The sequence below is a fragment of the Temnothorax nylanderi genome, unplaced genomic scaffold (genome assembly GCF_030848795.1).
Source record: "Temnothorax nylanderi isolate EJ_2023f unplaced genomic scaffold, tnyl_v1.0 TNYL_tig0032_pilon, whole genome shotgun sequence".
Taxonomy (NCBI): domain Eukaryota; kingdom Metazoa; phylum Arthropoda; class Insecta; order Hymenoptera; family Formicidae; genus Temnothorax; species Temnothorax nylanderi.
In genome coordinates, this window is record NW_027249094.1 from 309,709 (window position 1) to 332,630 (window position 22,922).

A 22,922-nucleotide genomic window follows, 5' to 3' on the forward strand; every position below is an offset into this window, starting at 1 on the left:
TCTTCTGATAACTTTGATAATCTTTCAAAGATCTCGAAAGATGCATGTGCCAAATCTACTTCTTCGTAAAATATAGTCTCCTAATAACTTTTACAATAATATTTATTATATATCTTTTTATAACAAAATACCTTTTAATATTCCAACATTTGTATGATCTATGATCCTGCACAGATTACACTTCTAGTTATTTTTCATCCATGACCCAGCGGCCAGGTCTGCTCTTCGCGGTTGCACCGTTTTGTACTTTCTGCACCTGAAACGAACGAGACGGTGCGCGCGATCAGACAGTGGAGAGAAAAAGAAGAAAGATGAAAAGTGCAACGAGGGCAACAAGTTCAGCCACGAGGAGCAAACGCACAAGTGTACGCGCGTCGCGTGAAGGTGGACACGTTTGACAGCACGGCGACTCCGAAATGCCCAGCTTCAGGCGTGACTGAAAACGTCATTGTGCTCTCGTGTTTATATTCGGTGATAACCTGATAACGGCGATTCAACACTGGGCGCAACCGAATGGTCTCCTCTTTATCGCACGGAGGCATGCGACACAATGCACGTGTGTGACATCGTTTTGTCGATACGCAACTCGACTGTCTGGCCGTATCTATGAGATCTCCCGGCCGCGGAACGGTAAGGATGAATGAGAGAAAGAAAAAAATTGCGAGCGGAAACGATCGGAGCACGGCGCGACGGGTGCCTTTGTTCGCGACGCGAATGTCCCTCGGGTGACGGCAAGAACGCCCTGCAAAGTTCGCTTCCGCGACGATTTTTCGAATCGTCCGTCCGCGTCACGGCGACCGAAGTAAACATCCGCTGATTTTGAGGTTAGAGCCTCGAATTAACCTCCGTGACCGGAGTCCGCGCCGAATGGAATATTCCTCCTAAATCCCCCCTCGCAGGATTTCTGTGTCAAAACCAAGGTCAAAACAAATTCTACAGAGCTATATTTACGCGATATATTACGATTGTTGTAAGTATAACGGTATTTCCTTTTTTTAAGAAACAATTTCTGCACGAGATTTGTGTGGCTTATATTCGCCTTTTCACCGTATAAATAAAGAAAAATCAGATAGGAGGGCGAATTTACCTGATTTTTTTACTCCCTTAAAGATTTTCGTCCATTGATTGAGATGCGGAAAAATGCATGGTGATGGTGAATAATATCGCGACGCAATGAAGATAAACGTTTTCAAAAATAATCTGACGAGATTTAGACTAAATTAAGATTAATAAATTAATCTTAACGAAGATCTGCAGATCACACTTGAGATAAATCTGTAATTTGTGTCAGATTTCAGGATAGAATTCTATTTATAGTTTTATACGTTGTGTATTTTGATGTATGCAATTCAAGATATATTTTATATACTTTTATATTCCTATTCTTCAAATATATATCTTTGTTTTACACGACACGTAAGATTATAAATAAAATTGTATTCTAGATTCTGAATTATAGATCATCCTCGATCTCATTCTTAAGTATTATAGTTAATGTTCGAGAGAAATGGGCTTAATATAAAATTCACAATTAATATTCTCTATTTGTATCCTGCGTTTTAATATCAAGGAAAGAAATGATATGCACTTGATAATGATGCATTCGTTTTAATCTACGGCGATATGCTATCAGATATCTTTAATCTGCAAAATTGTTTATGGAAGCACATCGTATGTGTAACAATATATGATATATGTACATATATTATAAGGCTAAAGATCAGACATCGCATTCCATTGGCTGTCATATCGTTATCATTCAGGCAGTATAATAATTCACTAATTATCTCGTCGTGTACGTAGTTAAATGTTTACAAAACGATTATGTTATTTTAATAAATTGTATCATCTGAAAATCAATCTCGAATCATTGCGATAAGTATTTCATAGTGATATATATATATACGTATATATATATATATATATATATATATATATGTTAATACAAAGATTTAGAAAAAGTTTATAGACTAAACAGTGGAACAATGGATAAATATATCTGCAGGATGCCGGGATTCATTCAACATTCTTTCATGATTGGAATCACAGATTTGCTTAGAAACGAGATAAAATTGGGAAGCCCTTACAAAAAGAAAGTTCTTTAGACAGAATGTTATGTTCAAAGAACAAAATATTATGTTCGTTAATTGCTACATTTGTGTTATTTCCGCACGTGTAGAAATTGCAATAAAACTTATAGTTTTGTAACTACGTAAGTTCTTATCATATTTTCACAGATATTCTTATGCAAGTTGTTGATTTAGAAATTGCATTGATTAATAGTTGCAATGACAACAAGAAACACTTTTGTTTTCGTTTCCTAAGAATATTATCGCAATGATCTCTGGTATATTTGTCATAAGAAAAGCTATTGCTTTTAATATTAAAATAACTGATTTGGCAATATTATTTTAGATATTATAAAATTATATAGTAATATTTTCTACAAGAAAATATTTTCCCAGACAGCACGCATGTCTAAAAAGACGCCATAAAGATATCTTTAAGATGTCTTTTAGACACGTATGTCTAAAAGATGTCTTCAAGATGTCTTCACGACGTCTTTCAGACATGCGTGCTGTCTGGGTTGATTATTGCCATTTCTATTTACATGTGTAATTATGTGCGTTTATATGTATATATATATACCATATATATATATAATTTGTAAAAGTTTACCAGCTGATGATAACTGAAATAACATCATATTACACAATCTAGCGTGAAATATGTTATTTCATCATTTGATAATCTATTCTTAGCATCATTCTTCCAATATTTATTTTAGAAACATAAATAATTATATTAGATATATTCATCTTAACTACATCTCTACTGCACTTTCTGCGTTTGAAATGCAATAGATTTTGGAAAAAGAAACAGAATAGATATAAAACATAGAGTTTGTAGAAAACTGAAGCAAATAGTGCTATTATTGCTACTGTTTCTACTAGATTAATTTGTATATTTGCTACATATGCCATTTTCTTGCAGGTCGACGTTACGACGACGACATCAAAAGTGTATCGGAAGGATGGCAGAAGATGAGAGACAAATTAGAATGGCCGCTGAAGCTATACTAAGTGGCTCGATCAACTCTCAAAGAAGTTCGGTTACACAGCATAGTATGACGCGAACGCCGGATATCGTTCTCACCGAGGACCTGATCGTAGGAGCGAGACACAACGGCAGAATGTCGAACGTTAGACGTTTCTACTGCCTTTTCGTCACCTTCGATCTTCTTCTTACATTCCTCATGTGGCTCATTTGTACAATGGTATGCTAGAACCCGAGACATTATCTAAATGTTAAATCAATGTAGATCGAAAACTTGTCGAAAATATGATTTTTTATTTTGGTAATGGCTCGCTTGGTTTTATCCATTACCCGTAATGGCGCGTGTATTTATGAGCAAAGCATTATCCTTTGCTGTATATTTTCATTTATTTTTTATTTATTGTGTATTATTTATTGATGATAAAAATACACTACATTTATAATGTATCTTTATAAAAAGTCTAAAAAAATTAAATTGCTAATTGTAAGATAGACACACACAGTTGATCCATCTTATATATATGTTATGGTCAAAGCCCGAAACGCGGGCATTTCTAGCATTGACTGGTCAATTCTGCGGAATGACTGGTCAATCCTGAGGAATAACCAAGCGTCTTGATTAAAGCAGTTAGGTATCAGGCTGGGAGTTTGATTAGTTTTATTATGCGGGGGAAGGGGCTCCGCCTGCGGGATAAGTAATTTGAGTAATTTGTTGATATGTGTGTACTGTTTATACACACATATCAACAAATTACTACAAAACTTTGACCAAGACGCTTGGCCGTTCGGCAGAATTGGTTAGTCAATCCTAGGATTGACCGTGTTTCGGGCTTTATAACCATAACATATATATATATTTTTTTTAAATTAAAATTTATGGTTACTTTGTTATATTTACAGATTGCAGGTGAAAGTTTACATACAGCTTTCATAGATCAGGTGATACACTATCATATAAAGACGTCTTTGTTTGATATTGTGGTAAGTATATTCTGTCGTTCCTTATTAATGAGTTTAATAACAGAATGACGACAGTGACATTCAGTTCGTCATAATTTTTCATTATTCATTGGGAGCAGAGATTTTACGGATTTCATCTTCTCAGATGGCAGCGATTTGCAGGTTCACGGTCTTGTTGCTCTTTTATGCGCTGCTGTATCTAAATCACTGGATTATTGTAGCTGTGAGTATATTTGTCAATTGAAGCTTTTCGCAAAAAAGGAAATTTACTTATAACGAATGTATAAACAATAAAACAACAGAGTAAAATATTTTTTTTATTACATACTTTATAAAAAAAAATATATATATGTGATTTAAAAAATGATTTTAAATTAATGTATTTTACAGATATCAACTGCCACAACATGTGCCTTTTTAATTGCCAAAGTTTTTCTTTTTGATGTAAGTGTTTTTGAAGTACTTATGTACTATCTTTATTATTAATTTTTTTTATTTAGCTTATTTAATGTATCATATTTTCAGTGGACATCAGCTAACCAACCAGTATTCCAAGTTCTGCTAATCTTGACATCTTTTGTATTATCATGGGCAGAGGCTTGGTTCTTTGATTTTCGTGTGATACCTCAGGAAACTCAAGCAAGAAATTGGATTCGAAGTAAGTGGTCTCTCTCTCTCTCTCTCTCTCTCTCTCTCTCTCTCTCTCTCTCTCTCTCTCTCTCTCTCTCTCTCTCTCTCTCTCTCTCTCTCTTTCTCTCTCTCTCAGCAGTCTAATTTTTTCTTATTTTTAAACTATTAGTCAATAAATGATACGGTATAAAAACTAACAATGTAGACCTGAACATTTATGTACAAGCTAATATTTCACAAGAACATTAATAGTATGCACTGGCATACAAAATGGAGAGTAAATTTGATATTTAATCTCAATATCTTTGCATATTAATTTAAAAATTATAAAAAAATATCGACGAATTTACGAAATTTACAGGTTTTCCAAATACAGAAAGAGCTCCGTTATTACAAGGCATTGTTACTGAATCACGGCAGCATATGGCAAATATCGATCACATGAATACATTTTTCACACCTGTGGAGTCTCCGAATCATTCTGATGATGAGGACATCCCCAGGAAGCAAGGAGACTCGAGGAAGCTCTCAAGATCCAGCGATTTATTTAGGTTCCTAGCAATACTTACACCCGAGAAGGTTAGTAAAATTGTTTTTTTTTCTTCTTGTTTTAATCGATCATTAATTCGTAAGAAACATTAAAGGAAAAAAAAGAATATGTGTCTCTTTGTACTTTAGTTATGGTTTAACATTTATTGTAATTAAACGCGATATTTATCAGCAAGTATTTTAATAGTTCAATGATTCTTAGAAATAATAATATATATACATATACAAAGTCATATATACACATATATGGTAGATGTAGTCAATGTCGAGTCCTCTATGTCTACGACAGTAATCCTTGAAGAGTATCTTTTTAAGCAATAAACGATAACTGAAATTGGTGGGGGACATAAGTGGCAGGGAGTACTATGGGAGTAGCAAAGTGCAAAGACATGTTCAAGAAACATGCTATCTTTAGTTGATTACAAAACTTCTTCGCATAAAGCTAGATATGCGGCTTGTGTTTAACCATTTTTTTGTGTACTGTGTCACATTAAGTTTCAATCTATAAATATATTTTATTTGATTAATTGTGGTTTACATTATGTTTTTAATTGTTAATTTTATTCGTATGATTATACGTCCCTTTTTTTTGGGTGATGCCTTGAAATATTTACCTAAGCCTGTAGAGACCAATTGGGGCTTAAAAGAAAAATTGATAGAATTCTCAGCAAACAATAAAATACTTCTAGTAAGTTATTTCATCTATTCATTATTATTATTGTAAAATCAGGTTGATTTATCTTCTGCGTAAATTCGAGAGTAACAATTGTAAAGCATAATTGTAAAGAAAAATTTATTTAAGCATAGAGTTAACTTATTAAGATATATTTATTAAGATATATTTATGTGTTATGCACATAAATAAGCTATTCTATTTTAATTATATGTGCATTTGTTAAAATATTGGACGTATAAAAATTAAATATTGGACATAAAATGTTTGCATAAATAATAGTAGAACTAAGTACAGAGATATTCACAACTTTACGATTTTATTACACATTATTTTATAATAAATAATGTACATATTATACAGGGTATAAAATTAAAGGTGTTACAGACTATTATTTCTAAAACTAAAAATATGAAATTTTTGTTTCCTGTCAACAGTTTAGTATCAAAAGTAACATCATATGATGTTTACTTTTTTCTAGGTGCCGTTACGGTCACAAAAATTACATGTTTTGCTTAGTTCTAGAAATAATAGTCTGTAACATCTTTAGTTTTACAGGATGTATATAGAATGTATATTGTTTATTAACTTTATAGATTTAGATAAGTGTTAAATGCAATTTATAACTTATCTGCATACTATGATCAAATTGTAAGTCGTGAATAGTTTTTGCTTTTTAATGTTTTTAAAAGTAAAAAAGTAAGAAATATAATATCATGTTATCAGTACTCTTTAATAGAATGTTATAAAGTAGAAAAGCATTATGTAATTTTATAAGATCACAATAATGAATTGAAAGAAAGAAAAAAAGAGAAATGATTCAGTGGTGCAAAGGTCGTATTATACTATATTATACGGATACCTGCACTTGCTGGCTTATCCTAGTATATATGTCCTTGTATATATATCCTTAATATATTTTCCAAATAACGAATCAATTGTTACTTTATTTTGTAATTAACATATTTAAATATCGACAATATTGTTTATCGGCTATATTAAAAAAAAATGATGTGTGTGTGTGTGTTAAGAAGGAAAAAATATTAAAATTAATTAACAAGTTAATGCGTTAACGAATTAAAAAATAATAATTTTTGTTTTAATGAAATTAGGTTTTTATCGAGTTTATCACAAAACGCGAATTTGAATATTCGGATATTCACTTCAACTAATAAACAATTTTTTATTTGATTCAGGGTAGTAAATATTATTTGTGTGTCCCTGAGATGTGTACTCATTATCAACTAGTGTCTCGTACATTCGTACTGCACTCATTTCAAACTATCGAGTGCACGCGCACTATGTTGTAAGCAAAGAAATATATTCATCAGTTATATTTTTGCGAATGAAATAAATCAGCCGTATTATTTATCGTTAACGCAATAATAGGTCGGTAGATCAAGTGTTCACTTTTATTCAACATTTATAATTACAATGCTAATGCGTTATTACAATGCTTATTTCTAAATATAGCTTAAATAAAACAATATAAATATATATATAATATTTGCAAAAAATACATAGAAATATTTATTAAATCTTTAAATATTAATTAAACATTAGAATCTTTTTATGTGGTTTTCTTTTAGGTCGATGAATATAAAACGAGGGCATCTAAAATGTTACAAGATTGTCACGACTTGTTGACATCGACAGAATGGAAAGACATAATTATAGCAAACGACGACGATGAAATGTCCTGCATGCAGCTTTCACCAGAATGGAAATTAGACGGAAAGGTCTTGAAGGTATTCAAGATCACGGTGAGCTGCATATAGCGTAAATTTAAGATATATAAATTAAAGAGATGCAGAATTTTTCGATAATGAAGGAATGTTCTTATTTTTAAACAATTAAAACGATTTAATCATCATTTAAGGGTGTCGTCGACGCACCTGCTAGCATGGTGATAAATTTATTGTTTGACAATATTGAGGAACAAACTTCATGGAATGAGCTCGTGACAGAATCAATAAAATTACAGGTCAGTAAAACTTAGTTTTTACACTTTTTTTCCTACTGCAATACTTTGTTATATCGATAACAAAATTTATTTTTAACAGACTATTGACGAAAACACGGATATTGTTTACCAAGCAACAAGCCCTTTTGGCGGCGGGCTCATTACGGCGCGAGATTTCGTTATTTTAAGGCATCGTAAGAAATGCGACAATTATTATATCACTGCTGGTGTATCGGTTCATACCGCGTCAGTTAAAGTTCGCCCAAACATGATAAGGTGAGAAACAAATTATACTTTACAAGAAATACATATAAGAAAATAAAGAGAACGAGAGGAGAAGCTATTAGTTATTATTTTTAATATTTTCTTTAAGGGGTGAAAATGGTATAAGCTGTTTCGCAACAGAGGAGTTACCTGACGAAGCTAATAAATGTCGTTTCACCTGGATCCTGAATACAGATTTCAAAGGTTGGATACCAAAAACTGTTGTGGATACATCTTTGTCACTTGGTCTAATAAATTTCATGACATATTTAAGGGAACATTTGAATAATATGCAAAAACAGTCAATCTAGTACAGTGTTGCTCATAAAGCTGACAAACTATATTATTTACTTTCCTTTTCTGTACTATGTTAGGTCTATGTATTTTTTTTTATTCAATATGTCTGGACATACATATAAACATACATATATATAAAGAAAAAGGAATATTAAAATTCATAATTATGAACTTGATGGAATATGTTCTAAAATGGCTCGAAAGTGCATTTTTTGAAATATATTTTGTTCGCGTATCATTTAATTCCCAAGTGAGCTGCATTTAAGAAAGAATCAGATTTTATTTATTAGCAATTAAAGTCAGATGTATGAAATAGTTAAAATTGTACAATTTATATAAACTTAAGTATGTTCCAATTATATTTGTAAGTGAATTACTCTCGCCAATCTTTTTAATGTAAAAAATTTTATCGATATCGGCACATGAATATTATCTATACACTATGTAGCTTTATTTTTAAAATTGTATACTATTTTTTTCACATGATTTACTTTTAATCGCAGTAGCCGAACAAAAAAGGAACATACTATTCTATTCTAATCATTCTTTTTTTATAAACCATGTCGCATAGTAGTAGTTAAGAACTATATATTATGTGCTTTTTGTAAGTGCCTATGAAGTTCGGTTAAGTGCATCTTTCGACGTACAATGTATATAATATATTGCAAATGTGGCATACGTATGTGTTTAATATACGTAATGGCATCTAACATGCCTCTACCACGTATCACGCGAAAATAAAGTCGTGATATTTAAAAAGAAAAATATAAATATATTAATAATTTCTTTCTTTTTTTAACGTGTTTGTTTCGATATTATTTACGTTTCATTAAAGAATTTTTCGTCGCTTCCTTCAATTGCATGAATCATAAAGCCTAATATACTGATAATATGTATATATAATATGCATTTAAATGAAACGTGCAGTCATTAAATGGATATCCCTGAGATTGACAGGATGTTATTATTCGTACATTATCCGTTCGTATAATTAATGAGAAAGAAGAAACGCACACTACTTTCATACGTTTAATCGAGCACACATTATTTTCTTGGAAATTATAGAAAATGTGTATACAGTTCTGCATTTATTCCCAATAAATTTTTTCGTTTAATTAGCTTTAGGTCAGCGATATGAATGGTAATATAATAATAGAGTGTCCGCGAGATCCGACAAGAGTTTAATTGGATGATACGATATGTTTGTACAGAGATAAAACACAGTGATGATTTATGAGCATGCTTCCAAGTTCGAGGAATCTTTTGCTCTGTTTATGTCATCTCTGTTTATGTGATCGATATTATGTAATTTTGTTATCTAATGTATGACAACAAGCGCGGAATGTTATGGAATAAAAATAAATGAATATATTAGGAAGAATAATGATAGAATAATATATTAGAAACAAGAATAATGCAATGATAGCACATTGATCTTTATTGATACTTTTCAAAAATTAAGCTGTTTTCCTAGCTGAGAAAACAAGCGAAAAATAATTGGCCTATTTTGCTATAATTTAAGAATTTAAGAGTGTTATATAATTTTATGATTTTTTAGAAATTTGTTAAATTTGAGAGAAAGGGAGACAGAGTGCGAAGGAGAGAAATATCTTAAACTACCATTAGTCAAAAGTTTAATTCTATTTACCGCGCGAGTATGTGTGTATATATAAATAAGTATATATTAATAGTTAAACAGTCTTTTAATGAAATCGAAAATACTAAGATAATATTACTTTTAAACTATTCAGTGTATAACGTATCTCGATTTTATACACAACGTGTCCATCTAATCAAATGTCAGAAATATTTCCTCGTTTTTAGATATTTCATGCGTTGTGATTTACATTGTTAAAAAGACTGCATGAAATTGACATCACATGACTGTATTACATAGCGACAGAGCATACGTACGCTTGGATGTCCTGTAAAAAAAAAGAAATATATAAATACTATTTTATTTATATATGTTCGTAATACTGTACGTATACAAAATAGCAATTTGTATTAAGATTTTGTATGTGTCGTTTATCGTTCATCTACGTCACTTGTGCAATGTATATTCCTGCATTTTTCCTGCGGAGATGCGCGGTACTACGTTAGATAGGTCAACGATATGTCTCGGCAGGATAGACTAAGGCTGCGTTCGGGGAGCGCGCTATTAGCGCTATTGCATCATTCTATCTTTATCGCTCATCAAGTGTAGAACAAGGATAGAATAAGCAAATAGCGCTAATAGCGCGCTCCCCGAACGCAGCTTAAGCATAGAATAATCGAAGATAATTTTATAAGTCCGACTCTCGGATTCGGATGTAAAGATTTTAGTCTTAGGCCAATAAATGCAAAAAGGAAGATCGTGTCATGTTGTTTTCTTCGCGTCAAACCTTAATTCTGTCTTGGATAAGCATAACGAAATAACAGCATTATTTTAATCGTTAGTTTGCCTTTATGTAATCGTGTAAAGTACAGCTGTTCTTGCGGCGCATAAATTATTGAACACCTACCGTTACTTGTTATAATTGTTGAACGCCCAAATATGCCGCGCCACGAGTATACGAGAATGGAGACAGGAAGATTAATGACAAAACGGATAGAAGCGGTAATTGCGGTAAATCCGTGTACTCTAGTACGCATTAATTAACATGATTATATGGCGACCCGTACCGATATTGCCTCACAATAATATTACACGACATAATTAAGCTCGTCACGTCGTATTCTGCATATCAAAATATCAAAAGAATTTAATTTCATTGAATGCATAAATGCATTGTATTATATTACGTGTAAAATAACGATTAATATACTCGCATCTAATTTGGGAGAATAATTATAGAAATTTTCACACGAAAATCTCGAATAATTAAAGAGAGATTATTTTGAGAAAACTGTGAAAGAAGCTTTTGAAACAAATAGCATTATCTTATAAAATTAAAAAAATATTTTAATTTAAAAAATGTAGATAATTAAAGATTAATAAAATGTAGATAAAGCAATCTTCAAGGGTTGCAGGTACCTCGGGCGTAACAAAATATACCTAATCTAAATTTGTTTAATATTAAACAGCGTAAATCCCAAATTTGTCATTTCCGTTTAAATATACACCCGTTTCATGGTTAATACCTTGGTTTATTAGTACGTAGCCGCTTTGAATTTCTCGATGCCAGAGAGCTAATTTTCTCGTAATTCAAAGCCCGATACGGCTCGTTTCATTAGTGCTCATACGGGAGAGAAATGCAAATTCAGCTACATCCGTTTGCTTGACACAGCGCTAAAGTTTGGATGTGTCATGTAATTTCCACGTCCAATCCTTAATTCATAACGTTAATGAATTTATTATCCTTGCTCACTTTATTGCATCACAAAGTTATAATGGCTTTTATCTCAGTTTTTGTGATTAATTTCTTATGCATCCAAACAAGAGAATAATATAAGAAGTTCGCGTGGCACGTAAAATCATTATTTATATCTTAACGCGCTTCCCTTTTGCTCCTCGAAATTAAATTAATTAAACAGCGTAATGAATACAGAATGCGCGAATTGTTGGATAAATTTCAGATACAAACAAGTAAAATTAATATGATTCTTTTCGAAAAAGACCTATATATAATGTATTTCTCAATGTTTCAGTGCGAAATATTCGAGACACGGATGATATGAATTGCCCCGTTAATTTTACAATGACGCAGCCTGAAAAATTGCATAAAAATTTTCCCTCCGTGTATTGGAAAAATTTGACAAAGTCGCGCGGGATTGATTAATTTGAAAATTAGCGTATACAGACATACGCTGATCCATTGTGATCGAATGACATTGGGGTAGATGGTAATTCACGGATAATTACTATTCCAGCTACAGGGATCACAACATGTATGTCAATTATTGCGACACGCGCGTGGACAAGGCATTCATCGTGGATGGTACGTAGGATGCAATCTGTAAGGGTAAATTGTTCAACTCCGAACAATATTCGCGATTCGTAGTTTGTTTGGCGCGTAATCCATGCGAATTGAGTAGCTCGTATATGCATGTTATAAAAAAATCATCTCCGTTGGTGACGTAGTTTAACTATTTACAGTAAAAGGGATTCTCTAGGAGCGCTAACAATAAAAATTTCAGAAAATCGCATTTTTCTATATAATATTCATCGACCCGAGAGAATAATGGAAACTTATAAATGGCAATTGCTTTCGCAATGTTAGTAATCCTATATGGCACGTAATGTGATTTTTATAATGGAAAATGGTATTAAAAATACATGTAGCTTTTTGTTTTACATTAAATCTTCATTATATTTCTTTTTATAATTTTATATTAGTTGCTCGACGCTTATTGATTTATCTTTATTCATTTGAAAGCTGATACCCGATAAAAAAAAAGATGTCGGTGTATTTTTAATGAAACTTATCACATAAAGGTAATATTGATTTTTCGATTGTACAGTCAGCAACTTAACAATGAAGGAAATAACTTTTTAAAATATCTCCCCGTAAAGACGTATTTATTTCATATCGCACGACATTTCCTGCTGCAGAGCGAAATAAACAACTCCATCGCGATGGAAAACTTAAGAGGAGTCCGCTGACAAAGGCTAACGTGGCGTGCAAAGAGAGAAGGAACTCTTCAATTAGTAAAATGAAAGCTCAAAGGAAAAGGAAAGTGGAGCAAAATACGGAATGAAAGGCCGACGTTTCAGATGTTGATTAGACGGCAGCGAAACAGCGCGTGATAAAATCAAAATTCATACGTATCTGTTATTATTGTATATTATTATCATACATTGCATTAACTAAAGCGATGAAAAGGACAGTCTTTAATTCGAGCTTGCATTTTTATCCACGGGAAGGGGGGCTTTTCCCGCGCGCGTGGTTTTGCTACAGCAAAATACTATTATAGCAAAATACTATTATAGCGAATCTAGCCAGATGCAGCTGAATCTGCAACTGCACCTGGTCACATAAGCACTTACAAAACGAGCCGTATCGAGCTTTGAATTACGAGAGAATCAGCGTTCGCTCGATATTGAGAAACGCAATGCAGCTGTGCATTAATGAGCCAAGATAGGTATTGCCTTTAACTATATATAAAGCAGGTACCTTGACAGAAATAATTCCCAATTATAGCGTTTATAATGTTCAACTGTTTAGATTTTATTTTTTCTAGTTATAAATAATGTGTCTGCTGGCCTTTTCGTCAGATATTGTAAATATTTACATACTTTTATCTTGGATATTTGAATGTTTCAATTAGAATTTTTTTGGGAGGATCTTATAGTATATATTTAGATGCTTCGATTAGAAATTTAAATGATACTTAGTGCCCGTAGCTCCTGAGAATCACCTTCTCTGTCGGCGGCGATCAGGACGAATAAGGGGGCGATGGGGCGATGTGTGCAACGCGGGGGGATTTTTGCGCGGGCGGACGGCTGCAGGGGCAGCATCCGTGCGGAGCAGGTGGCGCTGACGCAGGGGCCGGAGATCACGGCGGGCGAGCCGAGCCAGTCGGTTCCGCGCTTCACGCGTGTGCGCATCTCGCGCCGCGTTTTTAACGTGCCGTCGCGTCCAGCGGGCCCGAGAACAGCTCCGAGAGAAAGGGAAGAGAGCGAGACGCGGACGCGGATAGATAAGACAGAGAAAGAACGAACGGAAGACGTTCGGCGTTGTACTCGCGTGGCGTACCGACGGTAATTAAATCGGCGCGCGCCGATTTATTCCGCCGTTTTCTCGTTTTTCTTCCACGGTTTTTCCACGGAGCGGCTTCGACGGGGCGCCCGCGCCGGCCGAGGACGATGAGGACGACGAGGATGTGAGAGCGGCGCGCAACCTGGAGCGTCCGTTACGCGGCGCGATGGCGCGGAAATGGTAAATACCACCACCGTTCTTTCTCTCCCTTCGAGGACGCGATCCCGCGTTCCTTTTCTCTTTTCTTATCTTTCTCTCTTTGCCGCGCGTGCTTGGATCATTTTACTGCTCGTCGCCCCCCCCCTCCCACCCTCCCCGCGACACGCGTCCGTTCGTTGTGCCGCCGCGCCGGTTTTCGGCCGCCCTCTCGCTCTTCGATCGCTCGCGGAAGTACTCGATTTATACTTGCGCTCCGATCGGATCGGTTACGTTTTATTGTGATATGCAATGGATGTGTGATACGCGGATAGTGTGTCCCTCGGGTATAGGTACATCATTATCCTTGGATCAACTGTGTCAAACGAGCGTAAACTATCAAACGTGTGGCTCAGTGTTATGACAGTTCAGAAGGGATTAAGAAAGGGCGTGATGTAAGAGTGTTTACCGTTCTCACGGAAAGCGATAACCTTGTCTTAAGGTGGAAAGGGCAACGATTGAAAATAATTCTGTTTGTACAGAAATCGAAAATAAAATCATACATAAAATATCATTATTTAGATATATTTTGTTTCCGTACGGATATGAATAATTCCAAATTTAATTAAATTCATGCAGAAAATAGTCTTCGTTTAAATCGCACAAAGATTCTAATTAAGTCAGAAGTTACAAAAATTTAGCGGGTAAATCACTGACAGATAAATATATATTATTCAACGGTATTTTGATTAATGTATATACTTCGTGTTAATTTCGCATTAATTTCTACTAATACCCTTGTACACCGATATTTCGCCGATGAATTATTTCCGGAGTAATGTGTGTGCCGAACAATTCGCGTATCAACTTTGTTAAGCCTTGTCTCCATCAAAGTATTTTTTTTCCCCAACGAGGCAGGATTACAGGCAGGATAACTATAATCTAGGGAGAAATAGAGTTGCTAATTAAAAGAATTGTCGCGAAATCGAGGGTGGTTAATTCGTCGGTATATCTAGTGGTAGGGCAATCGGTTGCTAATACAAACATGCTGCGGTAATTAAGTATAAAGTTTCTTCCAGAGTGCTGCAGGAAGCCGTTTATTTACTTTTCCACGTGCCTTTTATAATACAACTTTTATACGAAAATTCTTTACTTGAAATTAATCGAGTGATATGATTTCCGTTATGTAATATTTTCGAACAAGAATGCACTCCAAATTAACTGAGAATCTCTTATTAAATGTCTATCATGTAGTACTAGAACAATCTATGTAAAAGAAAAATTCTTCTTTTCTTAATATATAATCTTTCATCGAAAGATTATATATTAAGTAAGAGAAATAGAGTGACAATGATATTGTTATAGATTCACACTTGAAATTAGCTCTACCTTTCGGTATAAAACACAGCTTTCACGAATATGTGTGTGTGTGTGTGTGTGTGTGTGTGCGTGCGTGTGTGTGTGTGTGTGTGTGAGTAAAATCGATATAAAATCTTCCAAAAAGAAGCCAGGTAACGTGGCGAAATTATTTTCGCTTGGCTCTCGACAGCGACTCGGCGCCTTGTCACGTTATATTCGTTCACATCATTCGGTTCCAATCTGAGCAATTAATATCCGGCCGTGCGTTTTTAATTGAATATCCTTCTTCTGTTGGGATGTTAATTGGTGAGCGTTCGAAATTTCGGCCCGCGGTTACACGAAACGGAGCCAATTCCATGCCCTTTGTCAGAGACTCCTTTTAACCTTTGACCTTCACACACAGCGGTGTGTTATATAGTATAGTAATATATATGATATATACCTATATATATATATATATATTCGCGCGCGACTTGCGGCGCGATGCCCTCGTTCTGCGACTCGAAAGGCAGGATCCCGCGGTTTCGAATGCATTAACATTGGAGTGAGCTTGAAAAAGCGATACAGCCCGCTTTTGCAGCCGCGTTTCCACAGCTTGATAACTTAGTTTAAAACTACTTCGTACAACTTACAAAAGGGTCCAGGTCTCGCTACTCCATTGTATGCAACTCACCCTGTCGGCATCGCGATTTTCCACAAACGCGGTTGAACGGGTCGAATCCAATGAATATAGAATCAAAGATCAATGGGCGCGTGTTAAATTTTTACCACGTTCGATCTGCCTCTTAATATAATTAGTAAAAAATATGTCCAGCCTATATGGATTCATTTATGTATTCGATCCTGAATTATAATCATTAGAAAATTCAGTTATTTAGTTATTATGTTATAGAAATTTACATGCATTTACTTTTAAGTTTGATTATTCTAATCTATACAGCTGAAAACTATAATAATTTAAGCATTTACATTATTTAATTTTTATCATTATCCCCCAACGTTAAGCGAGACGTACCGAAACTTTGCACATTTTAACTCGGACATCTTAACGCAGTTTTAACGTCGACAGAGACGACAGATGTTACTCTAATAAAATTTCTACCGCGCGTACGGGCGAGTGAATAAGTCTTCCAATTACATCTAGCAGTCGCGGAAATACAAGAGCTGAATGCTTAATGAGAAAGCGACCTGAATTCGTCGCATTTGTTTAAACTTGAGAAGTATATATATTAAATATGCGATTTACACTTACGTTGCACAAACAGATTTTAGCCAGAAAATTCTCAAGCGTATTTACCGGGCGCGCGTCGTGTGTTTCGAATCTTCCTTCGCGTCTAAACATAAACCATGACGCCGAGATTCTTCGCGAGCTTCTGCAATCGGACGTACGGGGAGTAGGCTTTTGAAGAGTGATAGTCCGTGCGTCTGTCAAGCGTATATGATAATAGTTCGCGTGCAGTGCCCTTGGGGTTCTTCCCGCGACCGTCTTTCCGACGAACGGACAATTAATTTATAAAGTTGGCTTTAATTCAAAACTAATCTGCCCGGGTCTCGCGAGTGAATACTTGTCTACTTGTATCCGAAATCTTCGTCTCCTCGTGGGGGAAATACCGCTTACCGTGGGATGCGAGGGACACCACGATTCGTGAGACGCTGACGAATGAGAAACGCGAATTTTTATGAGCAGTAAAGCGTGATTGTGTGTCGGTGAAGATATCACCGGTATTTCAAGTCGGGGCGCTATCGCTCCGAATTTAATCGCGCGCGGCGATAACCGCACGCAATATCAAAAGTAATAGCAGTGATATCACTAAGCGTAATTTTATCTATTTATTTTACTGGCCTGTTGTTTAATTTTTTTTATAAATATAAATATACCCTAGAGATATTATTATGTGCAGTATGGTATATTATTGCAAATATATATGGCACAAGTTATTAATTAAATAATTGAATTTAGCACACAATTAAATACCGTTACGTAATTTTTTTTCTTCGCCTTCGGTTCTTTTAACTCTTGATTTATCTGTAGATTACCCGAGCAAGAGTTTTTTTTTACAAAAAATTTATTTAATACACCTTCTTGTAACGATCAAAGCCGCAAGTATATACAGGGGACTCGCTTTTCTTCTTCGCTCATTTCATAAATGTTGTATTTCTGCTTCTTATACATGTTATACAGTCACGTGTGCATTCCAAGTACAAGTGACAGCTACTGTTATCATGAATGAAAAACTCCATTCTTGTCGGATCTTTTTTTATGCAGGCGTTTACAAAGGTTTGCGTTTCAACAGGTTGTCGATTCAACTGTCTATTATTTCGGTTTCAAATCATCAAAGGAGACAGCACGAATCTCTCTTGCGCAAGTACTATTTCGTTATTTCGGGAATCTGACTCCATTTTGAAAAGCCTTGGCGTTTACAAACATCCACGAAACACAAGCCTGGCAGAAAGCACTTCCATTTTTATTTTGGCTGTCGAAAAAAAAGCCGAAAAAGTTTACTTTTATAGGTAGTTTATTGGTGGGTTGGTCTTTTTTTTTTGTTCCACAACTTCCGATTTTTTCTGTTTTTCTTAAATTTCAGCAAATTCTGCATTTTATTTTCAATGACTTATAACGTCCATACAGATATTGCGAAGAACATTACAACATTATAGAAACATTGTAGAGACATAGATTAGCAAAAGGTATTGTCAGCGAGATATTAGCAACCTGTCATAATAAATTAATATTCCGAAAACATTGCAAAATCATAATTCTATAATTTTACTGTAATAAAATATGATAATATAATAATAATTTTTTACTATATTTGTGATAAATGAAAGTAGTTTAAGATAACAAATAATAGTCCATTAATTAATAGTCCGTTCTTATATTCAAGATCGTTTTAATAATATTTCGTTGCAATCTTTCTAAAGGTGAAAATTTTAATGTTGCTACAGGTAATAGTGGTAATCTATACAAACTATAGGTAATAGTGCAATATTTTGCAATGAATTTGCAACATTGCAATCTTTCAATGAAATTACTCTGCAATATGTCTATTACACCTCTCTGTGCTGTATGGGAATATGTGTATATGTATTATATATGAATTTTTTACGATTCATGTCTTAAATAAATTAGATATGACAAATCGTATAAAATTGTAAATTCTATGTCGCGAAACAAGAGAATTTGATTGTGTGTTTAAAATCAAATATGCGCAAAAATACGAATACTGTTACTGTATCGCAAAAATATTCCATCGAAAAGAATTAAGACATTTTTCTACTATTTTTTACAATGTCGCTCATCGAAATAGTAATCGGCTTTCGATGTACGATGAATTGTGAACATTTATGGAGGCTGCGTGAATATCAATTTCAAGAATTTTAAATTGCGAGGTAATGCAAAGCTGGAATTAGAGACAGTTATTTATACTGTTTAAATAATTTAAAATTGTTTTAATGACGAAAATGAGAAAATAGGCCAATATGAAGCAATCCGCAGATCTTGCTCAGGATAAATAAATTTTACTTATTTTTATTAAAATTTGTCGTTGAAAAAGATCTGTAAATTTAAATCGAAAAATTCTTCAAATATGTACTAGTATCAGAGAGAATAAAAGATTTATCCTACCGCTGTTAACTTTTATTAACTGACACTTTTTCATCTTTTTCTCTCTATGAATATTACACACGGTGAACACAAAAATAATGATATATATTTATTATTAATGAATGGGACATGGGATAACTCAATACCTCGTCATCTTCTGTGCCATACATGTAGTATGAGTTGGATATCGTGCAAAACATTTCATCGTGTTTAGAATATTGTCGTCTTTTCGCAATGATTAAAGCGGGAAAAACAGAGGATAAAATCAGCAACCTGTTGAAGCATATTTTTCAGTACACACGTTCACACAAATCCTTTTTATCAACAGCATGTTTGTCAGAATCTAGATTTAACCAGGCGAATATATTCTGGCGCGCAAACTAGGAGGAAGAATGCCTATATATCGTAAATTAATGGTAAATTAATCATATCGAATACGCATCATGTTACGAATCGTACTCTGGCATCTGGTATCACAAAGATAAAACAAAATTGTAATCAAATTGTAACGCTTAAATTGTAACGCGTGATCCAGGATACCATCGATCCAGGTATCCGCTTTGCGTGACACAGAAGTAAACGTGACTTTCACGGTAGCTCTATGAATATGCATCGCTTAATTATGTACTCTGCTCGGCGAGTTTTTAAGCGATTTTCTTCTGCAGTCAGACCGGAATTTCAAATAGCTCTGTCGCGCGTAAAAACGCTCGATTGTACCTCAGTGAAAATTCAAGGGCCCGCGGCGAAGTATTTGCCGTTAAATGCGCGATTATGCGGCTCTCTGCGCGTTTTCTCTTCGTATCGTCCACGTTTCTCGCGTTTATACGAAATTCACGAATAGAGAGTGTGTGTATATATATATATGTTTATGTAACAGCTACGAATATATATACCGAAACGAATCCTCTTCAAACCTACCACCTACCGACTTAATTATCGTAACCCCGTATTATACAAGCGAAATTATACGAGTAGACACCTGTCTGCCGCTGAATGCGCAAGCAGGCAGACCGAAATAAATCCTTCTCTATATCGAATATCGAGCTGACTATACTATTAAGTTCTACGTTCAGCATTCAGGACTGCTTAATCGTGCTAAGAACAATGAGCCTCGCCGCGGAAGCTTGCCCGGCTTCATTAACGCGCTTCATCAGCAGCGCACGCGCGCGCACCGCTGATTTATTCAATAAAAAGGAAAACGAAATTCCTTTACAGTTCGCAAGGCTGACCGTTAGTTTCCTTTTGACTCTCAATCCCCTTTTTTACGACCCGTACTCCGACGGAGAGCCTTCGTCGCGCGGCCGCGACGAGAAGCTGTCCCCTCTCCCTCGCGCCCTTTTGTCCCTATTTTTTTTTTCGGCGTCTCCTTCGAGTGTTTCGCGCGTCTCTCTCATTTCCTCGTGTTTCCTTCACCCTTTCACGAGCCCCACGTTCTACCCTGCCCAAGGTCAACCAACGGAGAATACGTTACCATGACGACGCATGAGCTCAGCGTGACACGTATCACCCACTCCCATCCCTTTTCCGTGTATCATGCACGTGCCTATCCGTCGTGTCGCCGGTATGAGCACGTCCTCGGCGGAGAACCGAGATGCCGCATAATTTTGACAATGCGCCGGCTAAACACGTCGCTTCATCTGACAGAGGGTATAACGAAGAGAATGAAACGCGTAATTTTGAACGGTCGCGTTGACGAAAACGTTGTCGCTCGCGACGAAAAGTATGACGACGGATTCGGGGAAGCTATAGATGCGAATTACGCATCTATCGCGGTTTCGGGACCTTGGCAATTAACTTCGAGCGAGCGACGCGTATTGTATATCGTCCGCGTTCCGATAGTCTTAATTACCGTCGGCGATGTAACCGACGCGCATTTTGTTTCGTGTTTGCACTTGGAAATGCGATACGTAAATACCACAAAATTGCATTTCCCAGGAGATTACGCGCGTGCGAGGGTGTGAAGCGCACCACCGTCGCCCGATTGGAGAACTCTGAATTGTATTGTTCGTGAAAGTGCATCTGGGACAAGTTGAACGGATTCCAGGAAGAGCTTTGCCAGCGGAATTTTATCGTCTTTGCAGCTGTTACCAGAGAACATTTATTCGAGGAAATACTTGGAAATATGCGAAAAAATACATCTTAAAAATAATTAATTATCCCTCGCGACAAGATAAATTCCGGATTTATGCAAAATACGACGTCGTTCGTATTTTTCTCCTGATAAATTACCGAGTTCTGCGAGACGTACGTATTATTAGCCGTATCTTAATATTCCATGAAGAAATGTACGAGGAATTAAGTCTCGTATGATGAGACTTAATAAAGAGTTGGCCTTCGATAGAACTATCTGTTTCAAATTATAAAAATCGAAAACCTAAATTTTGTCACGGTAGTGTATTTTATTTCCTCGTTGCTAGTGTTTTTACGTAGAAAACTCTTTAAATCGACGCGACCGTCCCGTCGTCATTGAATCGAAATTAAATTCCTGCAGTTATTCCGCATGTTGTTGCCAGCAGTTTCGTAACTCGGGGATACATCGAGGTAACTAGATTAGATGGGTGCCATTGACATCGAAAATGTCAACCGACCACCTGTAGAAGCTACCGTTAAAGCCAACTTACTGTCATTGTTATTGGAATAAACTAATAAGCGTCATATGTCATAATTTCCTAAAATATAAATAAAACTAGAGTATTTTTTGTATGTGGAAATGTATTTTTTGTCAATATATTTTATATTAAATCTAATGTGAAAAATGGTATGCATTTTTTCGATATAAAAATGTATTAAATTAATAAAATTTTAAAACGATTGAAAACCTAAACTTTTAAAAACTGAAAGAGAGAGAAAAAAATTATTAAATAATCAAATTTTTCAAATAACTTGATTCCGCTCTTCGTAGAGAATATAGGTACATATTTTGGGCATATCGCATTTACCGCAACAGCAAGACCGGAGAGCAAATAGTGGAAAAGTCAGAGAAACGCGTGAAACAATGGAGTGGACAAGTGCATTGTTCGCTTAGTTTACGCTGCAATCCGGACAACGAAACTTGGAGTGCGCGGAAAGTTGGACGCCGAGTTTTAGCGACTAAAATACCTATCGTTCGTATTCATTTCGCGTGAGTGTGCTGCGACATGCATGTACATAATGTAACCAGCCGGTTGCATTCGTGAAAAAAAAAAAATTTCGCAAATTCAGTATAAATACCAGAGAGGTCACGCGGGAATGGAATAAAAAATTGAAGTACGGCGGCGCCGTTACATGTCCGTTCATGCAGTTACGCCGAAGGCGAGAATCCGTATTCGCGAAACGGGAAATGAAAAATATCGTTCAACACTACACACAGCGAGGACATCGTTGCGAGCGTAGGGGTAAACGCGACGGAGAGGAAGAAACGTCAAGCGATCAAACGCGATATTTTCCGTCGAATTCGATGAGCGACGACAAGGCGCCGCGGATTTTTATATGTCGAGACGAATTTTCGATCTCCCACACACGCGTGTCCCTTTTTACGCCCTTTCGCGTCGCTCTTCTTCGGAGCTGACGGTTTTTTTATTAATCTCGCGCGCGCGTGAACGCTTTTGTAACACGCGACATTGTTATCACGCTCTGGATACCGGTTACCGCGCGGTTCGATTGACAGGCAATTGTCGATGCATTGTGCATATTCTACACGATTATAGCTATGGGCTACAGCACACAATGGATCCGCTGCCCGCCGATCGTTTGTTTTCATTCAAGGCGCCG

The 22,922-nt window shown here is 35.5% G+C and overlaps 2 protein-coding genes and 1 long non-coding RNA gene across 5 annotated transcripts in view; 2 read left to right on the forward strand and 1 right to left on the reverse strand.

Annotated features, from left to right (window-relative positions):
* LOC139770725 (uncharacterized) overlaps positions 1-22,922 on the reverse strand; it is an 82,545-nt gene that overhangs the window by 28,980 nt on the left and 30,643 nt on the right. The window lies entirely within an intron of this gene.
* Positions 373-10,745, forward strand: LOC139770723 (steroidogenic acute regulatory protein-like). Of its 2 annotated transcripts, none has more exons than XM_071702854.1 (11): positions 373-630; positions 2,995-3,277; positions 3,958-4,038; positions 4,163-4,240; positions 4,408-4,461; positions 4,543-4,675; positions 5,009-5,226; positions 7,459-7,632; positions 7,749-7,853; positions 7,933-8,108; positions 8,206-10,745. In XM_071702854.1, the coding sequence occupies exons 2-11, from the start codon at positions 3,035-3,037 to the stop codon at positions 8,405-8,407; spliced, it is 1,464 nt and encodes a 487-aa protein (XP_071558955.1). In that variant the 5' UTR covers positions 373-630; positions 2,995-3,034; the 3' UTR covers positions 8,408-10,745. The 2 variants fall into 2 exon arrangements, with proteins under 2 accessions (XP_071558955.1, XP_071558956.1); XM_071702855.1 differs by lacking the exon at positions 373-630 and adding an exon at positions 715-970.
* LOC139770722 (diacylglycerol kinase 1-like) overlaps positions 13,883-22,922 on the forward strand; it is an 88,821-nt gene continuing 79,781 nt past the window's right edge. For both annotated transcript variants that reach the window (XM_071702851.1, XM_071702852.1), the window contains exon 1: positions 13,883-14,254. The gene's annotated coding sequence lies outside the window, so the exon portion shown is untranslated. The remainder of the gene's footprint in view (positions 14,255-22,922) is intronic.